This window comes from Arachis stenosperma, chromosome 5 (genome assembly GCF_014773155.1).
Source record: "Arachis stenosperma cultivar V10309 chromosome 5, arast.V10309.gnm1.PFL2, whole genome shotgun sequence".
Lineage (NCBI taxonomy): Eukaryota > Viridiplantae > Streptophyta > Magnoliopsida > Fabales > Fabaceae > Arachis > Arachis stenosperma.
In genome coordinates this window covers 14,337,219-14,350,868 of record NC_080381.1, presented here as the reverse complement: position 1 = coordinate 14,350,868, position 13,650 = coordinate 14,337,219, and the positions used below count along the sequence as shown (strand labels likewise).

The 13,650-nt window shown below is 36.2% G+C and overlaps 2 protein-coding genes across 3 annotated transcripts; both read right to left on the bottom strand.

The window, feature by feature from the left end:
• Nucleotides 1–1,973: 1,973 nt before the first annotated feature.
• Nucleotides 1,974–5,411, bottom strand: LOC130979011 (scarecrow-like protein 28). The gene is made up of 2 exons (XM_057902352.1): nucleotides 5,059–5,411; nucleotides 1,974–4,911 (listed from the first exon to the last, which is right to left on the bottom strand). The coding sequence occupies exon 2, from the start codon at nucleotides 4,212–4,214 to the stop codon at nucleotides 2,169–2,171; it is 2,046 nt and encodes a 681-aa protein (XP_057758335.1). The 5' UTR covers nucleotides 4,215–4,911; nucleotides 5,059–5,411; the 3' UTR covers nucleotides 1,974–2,168.
• A 1,719-nt stretch (nucleotides 5,412–7,130) lies between these two features.
• Nucleotides 7,131–11,452, bottom strand: LOC130982003 (plant UBX domain-containing protein 8). Of its 2 annotated transcripts, none has more exons than XM_057905811.1 (11): nucleotides 11,196–11,452; nucleotides 10,518–10,588; nucleotides 9,836–10,391; nucleotides 9,665–9,748; nucleotides 9,387–9,499; nucleotides 9,056–9,287; nucleotides 8,733–8,933; nucleotides 8,504–8,635; nucleotides 7,750–7,893; nucleotides 7,613–7,669; nucleotides 7,131–7,510 (listed from the first exon to the last, which is right to left on the bottom strand). In XM_057905811.1, exons 1-11 carry the CDS (start codon nucleotides 11,283–11,285, stop codon nucleotides 7,403–7,405), a joined length of 1,788 nt encoding a protein of 595 aa, XP_057761794.1. In that variant the 5' UTR covers nucleotides 11,286–11,452; the 3' UTR covers nucleotides 7,131–7,402. The 2 variants fall into 2 exon arrangements, with proteins under 2 accessions (XP_057761794.1, XP_057761795.1); XM_057905812.1 differs by having other exon boundaries at nucleotides 9,056–9,266.
• Between the last annotated feature and the right edge of the window lie 2,198 nt (nucleotides 11,453–13,650).

Genomic DNA, 13,650 nt, shown 5'->3' with positions numbered 1-13,650 from the left:
TGGTTTTCATCTTCACGTTTTCATTCATGGTGCTAGACCAATAATTGAATAGCTTTGGTTAAATCAGTAGAAACAAAAAAGTGATGTGGATCCGAGTCATCTTGGCAACTACTTCAGCCGCGTATAGGAGTCTATCTAAATTGACTAGCATATGCAATAAAAGGAATAATTTTTTTTTTAGTTTTTTTAATATTTAAAAAAATAAAATGTAATTTTTTTATCATTAACTTTATAAGTAGGATTAAAATTAAATATAAAAAAGAGAATAATAAAAAATGAGAGATTACAATTGATATCATCTAATTTTTTTTTATTGAAAAACATCCACTTCCCATAATAAAGCATACATTGCTTTATCCTTTAATATTCATTTTTTTACTCATACAACAAGTTTAGTATTTTGATTTTTTAAATTTTAAAAGTTTTATAATTTAAATTTTATTTGTTTAAAAATTAAATTTAAATAGACAATATTTATTAATATAGTATACTCATATAGTATATTTGGTTTTATTTTTTAAATTTTAAAAGTTTTATAATTTAAATTATATTTATTTATATTTTAGTACAGATCGAATTGAAATATTAACGATGCACATTAATCATTTATTTGCATTTAATACAATTTTTATCTATTTAATAAATCTTCTTTTTACCTTAAATTATCAAAAATAGTATTTTAATTTATGTTCCATTAATTGAATCTCTAAATATCTCTACTCTTTTCCAATTACCTTTGCACTTATATATATACAGAGAGAGAAACCAGCTCCACGTGATAGAGTCTCCTATGAATTACGCAAAATTTTTAAATCTCACACAAATAGCAGTTTTTGTATGCACCATTTTAAATGTAAACTATGGCTACTAATAGCAGTTTATATTAATCTAAAAGTTACATAGATGTATAAAAGTTACAATTTTTGTATGCACCATTTTAAATGTAAACTGTGGCTACTATAGCAGTTTATATTAATCTAAAAGTTACATAGATGTATAAAAGTTGCAATAATTATATATTCAGTTTAAAAAAATTGCAATCTGATAATATAAATTTGTAACCATTTTATTTGAATAACTTGCCCTTATTCTAAAATCTGTATTAGCATTTTAGGCAAATCAAGTTGAGATTTGAGAGAGTATTTTTGTTTAGTTTCTTTGTTCATTTGTTTGATTAAGATATTGTATAAGTTTTGATTTTGCTTTTTCTTGTTTCTCACAGCCACTTCTCCACAGACGACCACAGATGACAAATATATTCAAGCTCAAATGCTCAATCCTTCGTTTTTAAACTCATACCCGATGTTTACTTTACTTTATGTAGACCCGAAATAAGTTTAATCCGAATATTATTAGATTTCGTTGTATTTAAATGTTGAATAAGGAATAAGGATCTACAAAATAAATAAAATCAAAACAAAGTATCCGACCAGAGTAAAGCCGGCCCTACCCGACACCCTACATTTAATGATTAGAACGGTGCATCATCGTTATATCAAAATATCTTGAAGACTTTCACATAAACCCCTCCCTCCTCACTCCTCAACTTGCTCGTTAATGTTAATCATCGATCCATCTTATCATAAGCACTACAACTTCTACCGCATCGGAATGAGTGATGATAAGTTGATAACAAGAAAGATATGGTGAGGAAGAACACGGAAGGACACTCGTATGGATTCGTCATTTTCCTGCCTTGAATCGAATTGTCACTTTCACCAACTTGTTGCTAGCATGATTTTGATTTTCTTCATTACATTAAATGCTTGCAATTATATGATTTTATTGGATTGATATTGATATTTAAGTAAAATGACCTGTCATGAACTTTATTACAATATTTAGCATATGAAATGAAACAGCAGAAATATAGAAGCTAGAGTTAGACACACCTGAAGCTGACACAGATCAATGGGATTCACTTTTTCACATATAAAATGAATAAAACTTGGAATCATGATCAACTCCAGAAACATACAAAGAATTGGACTATAAAAATAATTGAATGAGAAATGATAAATCTAATTAATGAAAGAAAGAAATGTTATCTGCAACAAAGAATGAAAGAATAATAATAATAACAAATTTGTTTGGTGTTTGATCCCCCTACCTAGAGAAATTAAAGAATGTTACCTTCCCTTTGTGTGTATAGAAACAAAGAAATGAAATCAAATTGGCTGAGAAACAGATGAAGAGGTTCCTGCAGCATCAAGAGGTGCCCAAGCTGAAACAGTGAACAAAGGAATGTCCATCCAACAAAGACTGAGAGCCTCACTTGAATGATTCCTAACACTGTAACTGTCACAAGGGTACATCTTCATCAGCAACTGGCTCTGAACCCTTTCTCTCTCAGTAACACCCAAGCACCTGAACCCTCCTTGCTCCACCATCATCTTCCTCCACTTCCCAAAACCCTCATGCCTCTCCAACCTATCACTCCCCTCACAAGCCACAATGTTCCTAATCTCCCTTCCAAACATCTCCTCTATCTTCCTCCTCGCACTGCTATCCCCTTCAAGACAGTGCTCAACCGAGTCAAACAACGCTGAGTAGTATTTCAACGAGTTGCAAACCCTAGCCTCCAACCTCATATCGTTGTGCTCTGCTTCTTGCTCCGCCACAACCACCATTGCGGGGTTCGTGCTTCGTATCAGTCCCAAAAAATCTCTCAACGCTCCGCCGTTTACGTCGTACAGAGTCTTGTGAAGCTGGAACACACAGTTCACCGCAACCGTTTCGTTCTCCTTCACGTGAAGCATCCACAGCCTCACGTCTTCCAGCCTGTCCACCACTCCATGGAATTCGAACGGAAGGTTCAGCGCCTCCGCGAAACCGGCGAGCCTGTCACCTGTTTCGTTCAGATCTTGCTTGGATTCGCCGATGCCGGTGATTCTGACGTGGCTGGGAGGGTTCGATCTGGAAGCCAAGCTCTGGAACAAGCTCGGCCATTGAAGACCTTGCTTGATGTCGAAATCTATGATGTGGACTCTGTCTTTGCCTTCGAAGGCTCTCAGCAGCATCTCGTTGGATGTGAAGTGAAGGAACTTAGGGATCGGTGTGATTTGGTTCAAGAGCCTCAATGCGGTGCCGTTTTCGTCTTCCACAACACGATCGAGCTCCCGAGGGATGGTGATGTGGAAAATGTGAGGCCATAGCCTCGTCACTCTTATGGCTAGGGCTTCTGTGAAGTAAGAACAGATTCGGCTCATTGAACTTGTTCCTCTTGGTGAAGCAAGATCTCCTAATTTCGCTATGAAATGGTTGATTGCGGCGATGTTCTTTGTTCCAATGGCTTCAACGCATGCGGTTAGTAAACTAACAAGCTCGAATCCACGGTGCTCCTCTTGGATATCTTCGTCTTCCTCCGCGGTGGTTTCTTCATGGTGGTGGTTATGGTAAGGGTTACCTGAACCGTTTCCGACTTCAGGATTCTCGTTCAGCCTGAGGCTTAAACCTTGGCTCTCTGATGAGGTGTTGGAGGAGGCTGAGGGTTGTGGCGGAGGGAAGCGGCTGCCACCACCCTCGCCTTCCTTCTCGCCATGGTTTGTTATCTTTGTTATTGCGGATTCCACCCAAGGGGCGGAAACCACCTCGCTTGGAACAAAGCACACCCTCTCTTCCTCCCCTGAACATGTTAGAGAGAATGGAGGAAGTGAAGATGGCTGTAACCAGAAGTTTGCAGATAAACTCAGACCCTCTCCTGTTCCTTCTTCTTCCATAAAATCATCGGAAGAATCGCCATTGTCGCTGGTGCTGTTGCTGTTGCTGTTGCTACCCTTCTTCCTCTTGGCTCTGCTGTCAAAAGAGTCGTCATTATCCACTGGCCTCTTCTTCAAGCTCCTGTTGTTGTTGTTGTTGTTGTTGTTGTCCCAGAAGGGCTCTTCTTTGGCTTCAAGGAAGGGTGAAGGTGGTGCAGATGTGATAACTTGTGGTGTGGTTGCCAATGGCGGAAGCCTAATGTGCTGCTTGAGAGAATAAGAGCTTGTCTTGGCTTCAATGGGCTTGTTGGTGTTGGTGTTGGTGGTGACAACAGAAGGCCTTGGTGAGACTTTGTTGTTCCTTGGGAAGGTGCAAGCTGGCAAGTCCAATCTCTGCGTGCTCATGGAAGGTGGTAGCTGAAGATGACAAGCTTGATGATGAAACTGTGGTGATGGTTCGCTCCTCAATCTATGCCTTGGTGACAACAATGTAGAACTAGAACACCCAGCCAACATCCTCTATTGCTTTTTCTGTTGCTGGTTAATCCCCCCGTTTTCCTTCTCTTCCCCAATGCTGCTGCTGCTGCTGCTTCCTGCTTCTGCTATGGTACCTGCTTCTTTTTCCCTTCCCTTTTTTCTTTTGTATCTAGTAAATAGCTTGATCAAGTGATGTATGTAATATATAATATGGTGGATGTAGGAAAATGTTATGTATGTGTTTGTTTTCTCAACTAGCTAGACCCTGGCCCAACAATCAAACATGTATGTAGTAAAACTTTACAAGAGGGGAAATGCAGAGTGAATGCCAGTGGATGAAGTTTCTAGTTAGCAAGATTTTGTGTCCAAAGAATGAGAAACAAGAGAAAAAGAAAGGAATCCGATGAATATGTTTCAAACAAATTTAGTCAAGCTTTCTAGTGTGTTTCTTTACAAATTCAGTGTGTAGGTATGTATGTGAAGAAATGAATCTGTATATGCAAAAAAAGAATGGTCCCAACCCAGTAAGTAAGTAATGACAATAAAAGAATGAAAGAATGAATTTGGAAAGAAACTAACCTAACACATGCACAAAACGATCATCGGATTCCAGATAAACTCAAACAAGGGTCATGGCAAAGTGCCGAGTAGTAGTAGTAGTTTTAACAGAAACAAGGGAGGGGAAACAGAAACATACTCCTTCAAAGTGGTGGTGGTGGTAGTGATGGCTGAACTCCTGAGAAACATTCAAACCCATATCATTATTATTAGCACCGGAAACTCTCAACAACAACGTCATGGCTCAATTACCCGCGCCAGGGGAGGGAACAAGAACAGAAACAAAAGCCCCCTAACACCTCTCAGAACGCCATCAATCACTTACCTAAAAGAGAAAACACAAACCTTAAAAGCGTTGTGCTTTTATATAATAGTAAATGTTATAGTTTAACACAACACTATGCTATAGGGTCCTCTCCCCTGCATGAACCAGCTTCATGTTGTTGTGGTCTTCAACACTCCAAGGCTGTCTCCATCATCGTCGCAGTGAGTGAGTGAGTTGTGTTGTGGTGTGAGTGCGTGGCTGGGCCTACACTAAACCCTGATTTGATGTAAGAATCGGCGGAGGGAGAAAGAAAAAGGAATAGAGATGATGACAGCGGGCACCACGGAACAACCCCAACCTCCCCTTCTCAACCGTACGATCATCATCCAACGGCCCATCGCTGATGCCATATAATCATGTGACCGTTGTGTGATGTCGGTGAAATATGACCGTTGTGGGGGAAGTGACTAGTGGCCGCCGCACGTGCCCATCATGCGGGTATCTGTTCAATTGACCGTTGCATTGGGTTCTTCGCTTTTTGGTGGGAGTGAGTAACAACACAACATGCAACTTTGCACCATCATCATCTTGTTCCTTCCTTTTTCCCCTTTTCTATAAACTAAACTAAACCCCTGTTGAGGGGACACGTCCACGACCATTTGACTAGACTGCTCTAGTTATTTTGATCTTTGGAATATCATAATGCGCCTGATATAAATCAAAGTAAGATTTTGTTAATGAATATGTTAATAGGATTATTTAAGGATATAAAAAATAAAAATTTAACTAACATGTTTCCCAAACACATATATTAAGATTATCAGTGAAATTTTTTTTTATAGAAAATATACAAATTTAAATTTATAATGCATTTGTTTTATATTTATTAAAGTAAAAGGTTTAAAAAGTTCTATTTACAATAATCTTAACATGTATCTACTAAATCCAAAACAAATATATTAGTTACAGTAAAAATCTTTTCCTTGCTTAAAAAATAATAACTTCAAAGTATTTGCGAGCAAAGTCCTAGATAAAACACACTTAGCATAAATTTTATCTACCATTTCAAAAAAAAAAAAAAAAACACATACCATGATCCTGACTTTCTTAAATATTTGTTGATTGACAATCTAAAATAATTTTATGATAGTGTAGAAAAGTTAACTTGTTTATATTCTCAACTTTTATAATTATTCAAATAGTAAGTGCTAAAAGTAATTACTCTTAATAATGTAGTAATATATAATTAGATGATTGTACAAAACTTTTCTTACAACAATTAATATGAAATAAATCCCTAAATGAACTTCCTATATTAAATATTATAAATTAAATTATTAATGAAATACTTTCATCCTTTCATATAAAAGCGATGTCTTTCTCATAGTTTATTTGCACTAAAAGCTGTTCGTCTATTTTTCAAACTGAAGTAATAAATTAATAATACATGAAAAAAAATTCTAGACTGTGTTGAATTAAATTTATAAATGAAAATTTTCTGAAACTTAAAAAAATATTGTATCTCATTACTTTTTCCCCTTAACACCACGCACTCACGTATAAACTATTTAATTAACATGTACTCTTCGTAAAATCGAAAATGTATTAGGGTTACTTTGCTTAGCTTCCCTAAATTCATGCAAACTCGAGTGGGGGAGACAAAGATGCCGAAACTGAGAGAAAACCAGTTTGCATCTAAATTTTAATTCGTAATTTCGTACTGAATCTAAAGTTTGCTCAACAATAAATTATTTCCTCCAACTCAACGTCTATAATCTCTTCTTGCCATTTAGATTGTAATAGGAACTAGTAATAGTGATATCAAAAGCTGGTTGTTCCAGCCACGCCAAGGATGATACTCCAAAATAAGCTCACAGAAAAAGATAAAAAGATATAGATGTCGAGAGAAAAAGCTTAAATGAACTAAAAATAAACGCTTGAATATGAAATTGAGCAAAAATCATATCGTTGAAATCGATAAATTTAAAACAAAACCTTAGGAAATTATGAACAGTACTTTTCGCTCATAATGGACGGTAAATACGTTTTTTAACTATTTTAGTTCTTTCCGCAGATTGAAGCTCCAGTTATCAAATATAAAATTTTGTTCTCTCCTAAGGAACACACCAGCGTAACGTAACGGTATCATATATGATCACGTACAAAAGATGGAAAAAATAATAGGCGCCATGTAATCAATTGTTCATGAAACTGCTACCACGAAGATTCATAACATGCCAAAACCTGATCGCTTTGTACATCTAATTCTGATCTTCTAGAAATTATATGATGAATAAACTTATCCAAACAGCACAAACCAGATTGAAATTCCATATCACCGTATAAATGGATTGATTCGTAAACTAAAAACTTCAATGTTTTCCAAATCTGCGCCATCAAGGCACTAGACTAACTCCAAAAACAAGGCTTCTTGCTTGTTGGTTAGTCCAAGCTCTTCAAGTATCGATGCGCTTTCTTCGTAACTAAAAGCACGCCTAGGATACGGTCTCACCTGTCCCAACAAGAATAACATGGAAAGAGCAATCACTACGATAATACATATCAAGGGTACCAATTATAATGATAAAACTGAAACGTAACGGGGTTTGCTCACCAGTCTGTAAGTGCCTGGTTTCACCACTCTAGCAATATCTATGAAGTCGAAAAGAGACTGAAAATTTCCAGGATCAGATTTAGCAAAAACATCCACTGAAAGAAAGGATTATTACAAAATTCTACAACAGATTTCACCTGCAGTTTATTAGATCTAAGGAATCGACGTCCACGGCGGCTTCCATCTGGCATCCTTACCAGCAAGGTGACAGCATTTTCATCATCTGAGGATGGTTCTGGTGGTAGAGAGGCTTCTTTTGCTACTAGCTGTGTTTCCAATTCCTGAAGCAGGATCATGCAAATTACATAAGTGAGAAGCGTGACTTTGATATTGGTAACAGGATTGGACATGAGAAAGTTAACATCAACAGCAGGATAAAAATTGTGAGAATGCACGGGAGCTATCTCCAACCCAATTTAGTTATAGTTCAACGAGGTGTGCTCATTAAATGAGTCAAACTTGAACTCTACTATGTTTGACTCAGTAGCATATGAATTGGCTCCATAAGACTAAGATTTTACATTTTATGACTAGAAATATCATTAAAACCTAAAAGGTTTCATTTGTATCTAACATGAACTATTTAATTGAGCTTAACTAGGCCTTGAAAGCTAGCTCAACAAGCTTCTAGTAAGCTGAAAAGTGAAGAAATTGGAGTACCTACTTCACAAGACCTCTAGCAACTGCTGCTTCAATAACAAATGCTCACCTAACCCTCCAACAAAAAGTACAAAGAAATGCAAATATTAAAAAAAAAAAAATTGAAAAGCATGATAGTACTCTTTCTCACCAGCTTGGTCTAAACTAAAACAAAATTGAAAGAAAAGGAACAAGCAGTTAAAGCGAGGGAAAACTTAACAAAGACCAGACAATTAATTACAAATGTAGTACCTGCTCTTCCTGTAACTTCCTGCGAGATTCTTCCTCTCTCCGCCTTTCCTCTTCACGAGCAGCCTCAGCTTCTTCTATGGCTTTCAATTCCTTTTCTCTGTCTGCTTGTAATGATGCAAGATATTCATCATCCTGCATTGAACAACCATAGAAAGTGATAGCTACCGTGAGGATATTTCCTACAAGGCTACAACTTATAATTCCAACCCAGGTAAGAAAGAAGTTGCACCTGCTGTTCCCTTATCAAGCGCTGAGCTGTCAGTGATGGTGACGGTGGGCGTGGGGTTGGCCGAGGATATGAACCCCTACTCTGCATGAACTCATGAGGTGCATAGGCATAGCGATAACCGGTTCCTTCTGGGATCCCACCAAACATTGCAGCCTCAAGCATAACTGCTTCATCGTGCTCCACCGAAGAAATACCACCCCACTTCAATTTCAGTTTAGACAAAGATTGGAAATTAGGAAACATGGCAGATAGACAACCTAACATGCTATGGCAAATACACACAGAATTACATCTTAAAAAGTTACAAAGAGAAAGGATTATACCTCATCTAATTGGAAGGAATTTTCATTTTGTTGAGCAGGATTGCTGTTATCCTGCTGTCCTGTGCTGGGCAGAGTATTAGCCTCAACAGCTTCAACTTCTTGTGGTGACTCTTTAGGGCTTGAGGATGTACGTCTAGGCCTGTTCCAAACCAGAGGTTGCTCTTCTAAGTCTTCATCTTCATCTTGGAAGGAAGAACTTCCTGACTGCAACCTAGAATGACCATGATTGCCCCTTTCAGATTTGACAGTCACAAGAAGGGAAGAAGTTGAGTATGATCTGGGCAGCCAATGCAACAGATCCAACAGAAACTACAGGTATAAAGAAATATACCTTCCATTTGATGAGGCTTCCCCTAGCTCCACTTTAGATGGTTTGGATGAACCAACTGTTGATGCTTCAGCTTCTCCTCCTTGCATGCGCAATTGTTTCTCTTGCTCAGCAGTCTGGACTCTTTCCATGTTAGAAGCAATACGGGTACCAAAATTCCATTATTAATGAAAAGCAAGGTGAAAACAACATTCTATCCCGGAGGCATCACACACTGCTGAAGATGCTCAATGCAATGAATTCCTAACATGGTAAAGGAAAAATAAATAATATAAGTGTACCTTCAGGGACAATGAGACTGCATGGGCAAGCTCAGGATCATCCAGATGAGATACAGTTCTCTGGGCCCCAGGCTCGCTGAAATCCTGAATCAAATGTGAAATAAATAGTTGAACATTAGGCAAGAATTCAGTAAATAAAGCACGAGAAATCCATCAAGGGGGGAAACATACACTTTCTGTGTTAAGGTTTTGATTTGAGTACTTCTCCTCAGCCTCCCTTTTTGAAGCCTCAATTGCTGCACGGATCATTTCTTCTTCTATGTCATTGCCATAATCTGGCAAATTCTCAAACTCAGGAGCACTGGGTCTCGCATTTCTGTCAAGTGTATGCATCTGCTCATCCCGAGCAGCAGTTTGGGCAGGTGGAATATCATCATCATCATCATGAATGATGACTGTTCCATGAATATCTGGACCATGGGCCTGAGAAGTTCCAGTGACATCTTCAATGGTCGGAACATGGTCCCCTGGAGGGTTGGATTGATTACTATCCTTAACCTCTATAGGAATTTGTCTTACTTCTCTTGGATGTGTAACAAATGGTGATCGGTTTGTTGGATCAAGATGATTATCAAATATACTTCTCCCAATAGTTGGATCAAGAAGAGAAAAGGGATTAGTTCTTGCCGAAGACAAAAGAGACAGAGGTCTGCGCATTTCAGCATTAAGTTCGTTATCTATATCCATAAAATCATCTTGTGGAAGTGCAGCAGAGGTATTGAGGGTGCTGGCCATGAAAGGAGTCGATTAAAATGTCAATATCATGCATATTAAAAAAGAAAGCCATTGTCTTGATAAGGCAAATATCTATATACCTTACTAGCTTAGTTACTAAGAATCACAAACAGTATACCTGGTTGACAAATTTCGGTCACCTTCACTAAAATGTGCATTGACAGCTTCATTAAGATTGCCCCCATGTTCCTGAGAGGAAACAATATTTACAAATAATAAGGAGGAACAGAACAGCTACCTGAGATGAAATTTTTGAGTGCCTAAAATCTAAAGCCACAAAATCAAAACATCGTTGGTTCTACGCAAACTCACAGTCACAGTCACATTTGGAAAATTCTATGTACAACTAAGTTTCTAAGCTAATGCATAAAGTTTACAACATTTGAGCTCGTAATACAGTATTAATAAGTTCAGCAAAAATAATCGAACTGATTAAAGACTAAAAGTGAATCATGAAAAGACCCCATAGTCTAAGCATAACTTTAAACAAATCGATAATCCAACTAACAAAAATATAACAACCAATTAAATATCAGGTAAAAATAAAAGATAATTCGTAAAATAGTTCAAAATCAGTAGATGGTTGCGCTATAATGATCGAGCATAATTGATCAGATTATAGAATAAACAACCACAATTACATTCCAAATGCCACGTGTGTAACTGAACTGCAGAATAAAATCAAATTGAAAAGAAAAGAAACCCTAAGTATGAGCGATTGATTAGTTCGGTTTTTGTTCAAATAGAATTCTTAGAGAATCTGCGATGATAAAAAAGAAATGAAAGAGAGAAAAACCTCAAGCTTTTGCACTGCGATGGGTTCAGATAAGCCAGTGATGCTCATAAATGTCTCAATTGCCTCTTGATTAGGCCTCGCCATTGACATCGTAATTCAAAGAAACCCCAATACAGCAGAAGAATAAATAAAAAGAAAAGAATTCGATAATGAAGAGAAAGAATGAGATTTGTTTTCGTCTGCTTTATGGAGAAGAATTGGAGCTTCAAAAAGAGAAGTAAGAAATGTTTGTATTTATATTTTTCGACTGAAATATCAAAAAAATTATATAAAGCGGTGGGTAGGAAGGGCAACAGGAGCGAGAGAACGAGGAGACAAGGATGGGTTCTTAGGGGTGTTTTGGTCTTTATGGTAGTTTTTCCGGGGGTAAATTGGTGAAATCGAATGGTTGGAGTTCTCCAACCTTCTACGCTATTTGGTTATAACTTGTAGCTTAGGCTGCTGGACTTTTTGGTCTTTTGCTTTCTTTCTTCGCAAGTAGATCCATCCGAAGATACTTTGAAGCCCCAAACAAGTAAAACACCTTTAATTTCAACATTTCCAATTCTTTACTTTTAAAAAAAGAATTACACTCTTTTTCTCTAGTGTTTAGGTTGCTATAAATTTGAGTTAGTATAAATATTTTAGAACATGTATTAGACTCTTAACATTATAGGACAACGCTATATACAAAAACAATGAATCAGAGCTTATTATATGGTTATAAAGTTGTTCTAACTATTCTTTTCTTTTTTTTCTTTTTTTTTTAGTCATGGATCTAACTATTTTTTTCAATTTGCCCTTTAACGATTCGCTAAATTATGAAATTTTTTTATAACCAAAAAATTGGGAAAAAGGATACTTTTTTATTAATAATATTATTCCCTTTTTAATTTTTTTTCAATAATCGCTATGTGCAATTTTAAGAAAATCTCTTTTAGAAAAATGATAAAATAATTTAATTAAAAAATATATATTATTCTGTATTATTAATAATTGAAAGAAAAAACGTGACTACTAGTTTAGGATAAAAATGAAAAAAGGATAAATCATGAACAACGAATTCCTTTTTTTTTTTTTGGGACTAGAACAACCAATTTCTTCAAGTTAACTCAGATTCGCAGCCTTGCAGGGCCGGGGGAATAACATGCTGTGTCTTTTTTTTTTAATTTATTGGACTTAGTGTTTCCATTCCTTTTTTGTTGGTATGGGTTGGTGTTCCAAATTGTTTCTTACATTTTATATTTGGTGCTCTTATTGAACAAAAAAAAATCCAACTAATCCGCTTAAACATAATCTTTTTAGGGTCTATTTTTGAAGGACTCATTAGCCTGCTATTAGGATTGGAAGATGGCAGGTAGGGGGAACGGGTTGTGGGGATGGGTTAGGTTTATCGGGTTGGGTCAGTCTGTTTTTGTGGGCCTTGACCTTCGTCCCAAAAAAATTTCAATAACTGGGAGTTTCTTCAAAAAATTTTAATGTCTAAATAAATGTACAAATAAATTAATGATTCTTTTATTAAAAATGTTATCTAAAATGATATTTATAGACCACAAAAGAGTAAAATAGTAGAGCCAGAGTAAGGAACTCTCAGACTACCAAAGTGGAGAGATTTTATAGAGAAATCAAATAAAAGAACACCAAAACAAAAAAATATTACATTCAATTCAAAATTTTAAGACAGTTAAATTATTTGAATTTCTTATCTTATAAATAATTCACTTTTTTGTTGTTTTTTCTAATGTAGACTCAATTTATTACAATTCTCACACTTGCAATTTTAACATAATCTAAATAAGACAAGATGCTTTTGAGTATTTAATTATTTATTGAACTCTCTTTCAACAAGATTTCTCATGGAATTGTATAGGTGTCAAGTAAAAACATGTAGACCTTAGGTTTTTTATTATTGGATCTCGTTAAGAACACAAGTATTGCTTAATATATTATTCAGAAATGTTATTTCTATATTTGAACCAATACTAGTCATTTTTTTTAACTAAAAATGTTGTCTTCTTAGCTTTCTCTACTATTTATCAGATATATATTGTAACAGAAGCAAGCAGCAACAGGTGTTTAAATTTGATAGTAATTGAATAGGGAGGTTGTTAGCCTCGGTGAAATAGATGTTGATGATTGACACACCATATTTTAAATGTTGTGAACATAGTAGTAGGACAAGCTGCTAGAGGGAGCCAACATGCATGTCGGAATATCCGGAAACATGCCATATAATCCACCGGCAACAAATACAATAATGACAACAAATAATAATCCATGTTCTGCCAGTGTTGATCATAACCCTCATCTGCTTTATTTTCAATGTTAGTCTCTTGTATTTGGTTCGGCAATATATATAAGTTTTCATTTTGGACTCTCATGACCAACCCCAATAGGCCAACATGCAACATATTACATCCTTCTCTTTCGGCTGTTTCTACAACAAACCATGGCCTTAATTTATTATATATTATTG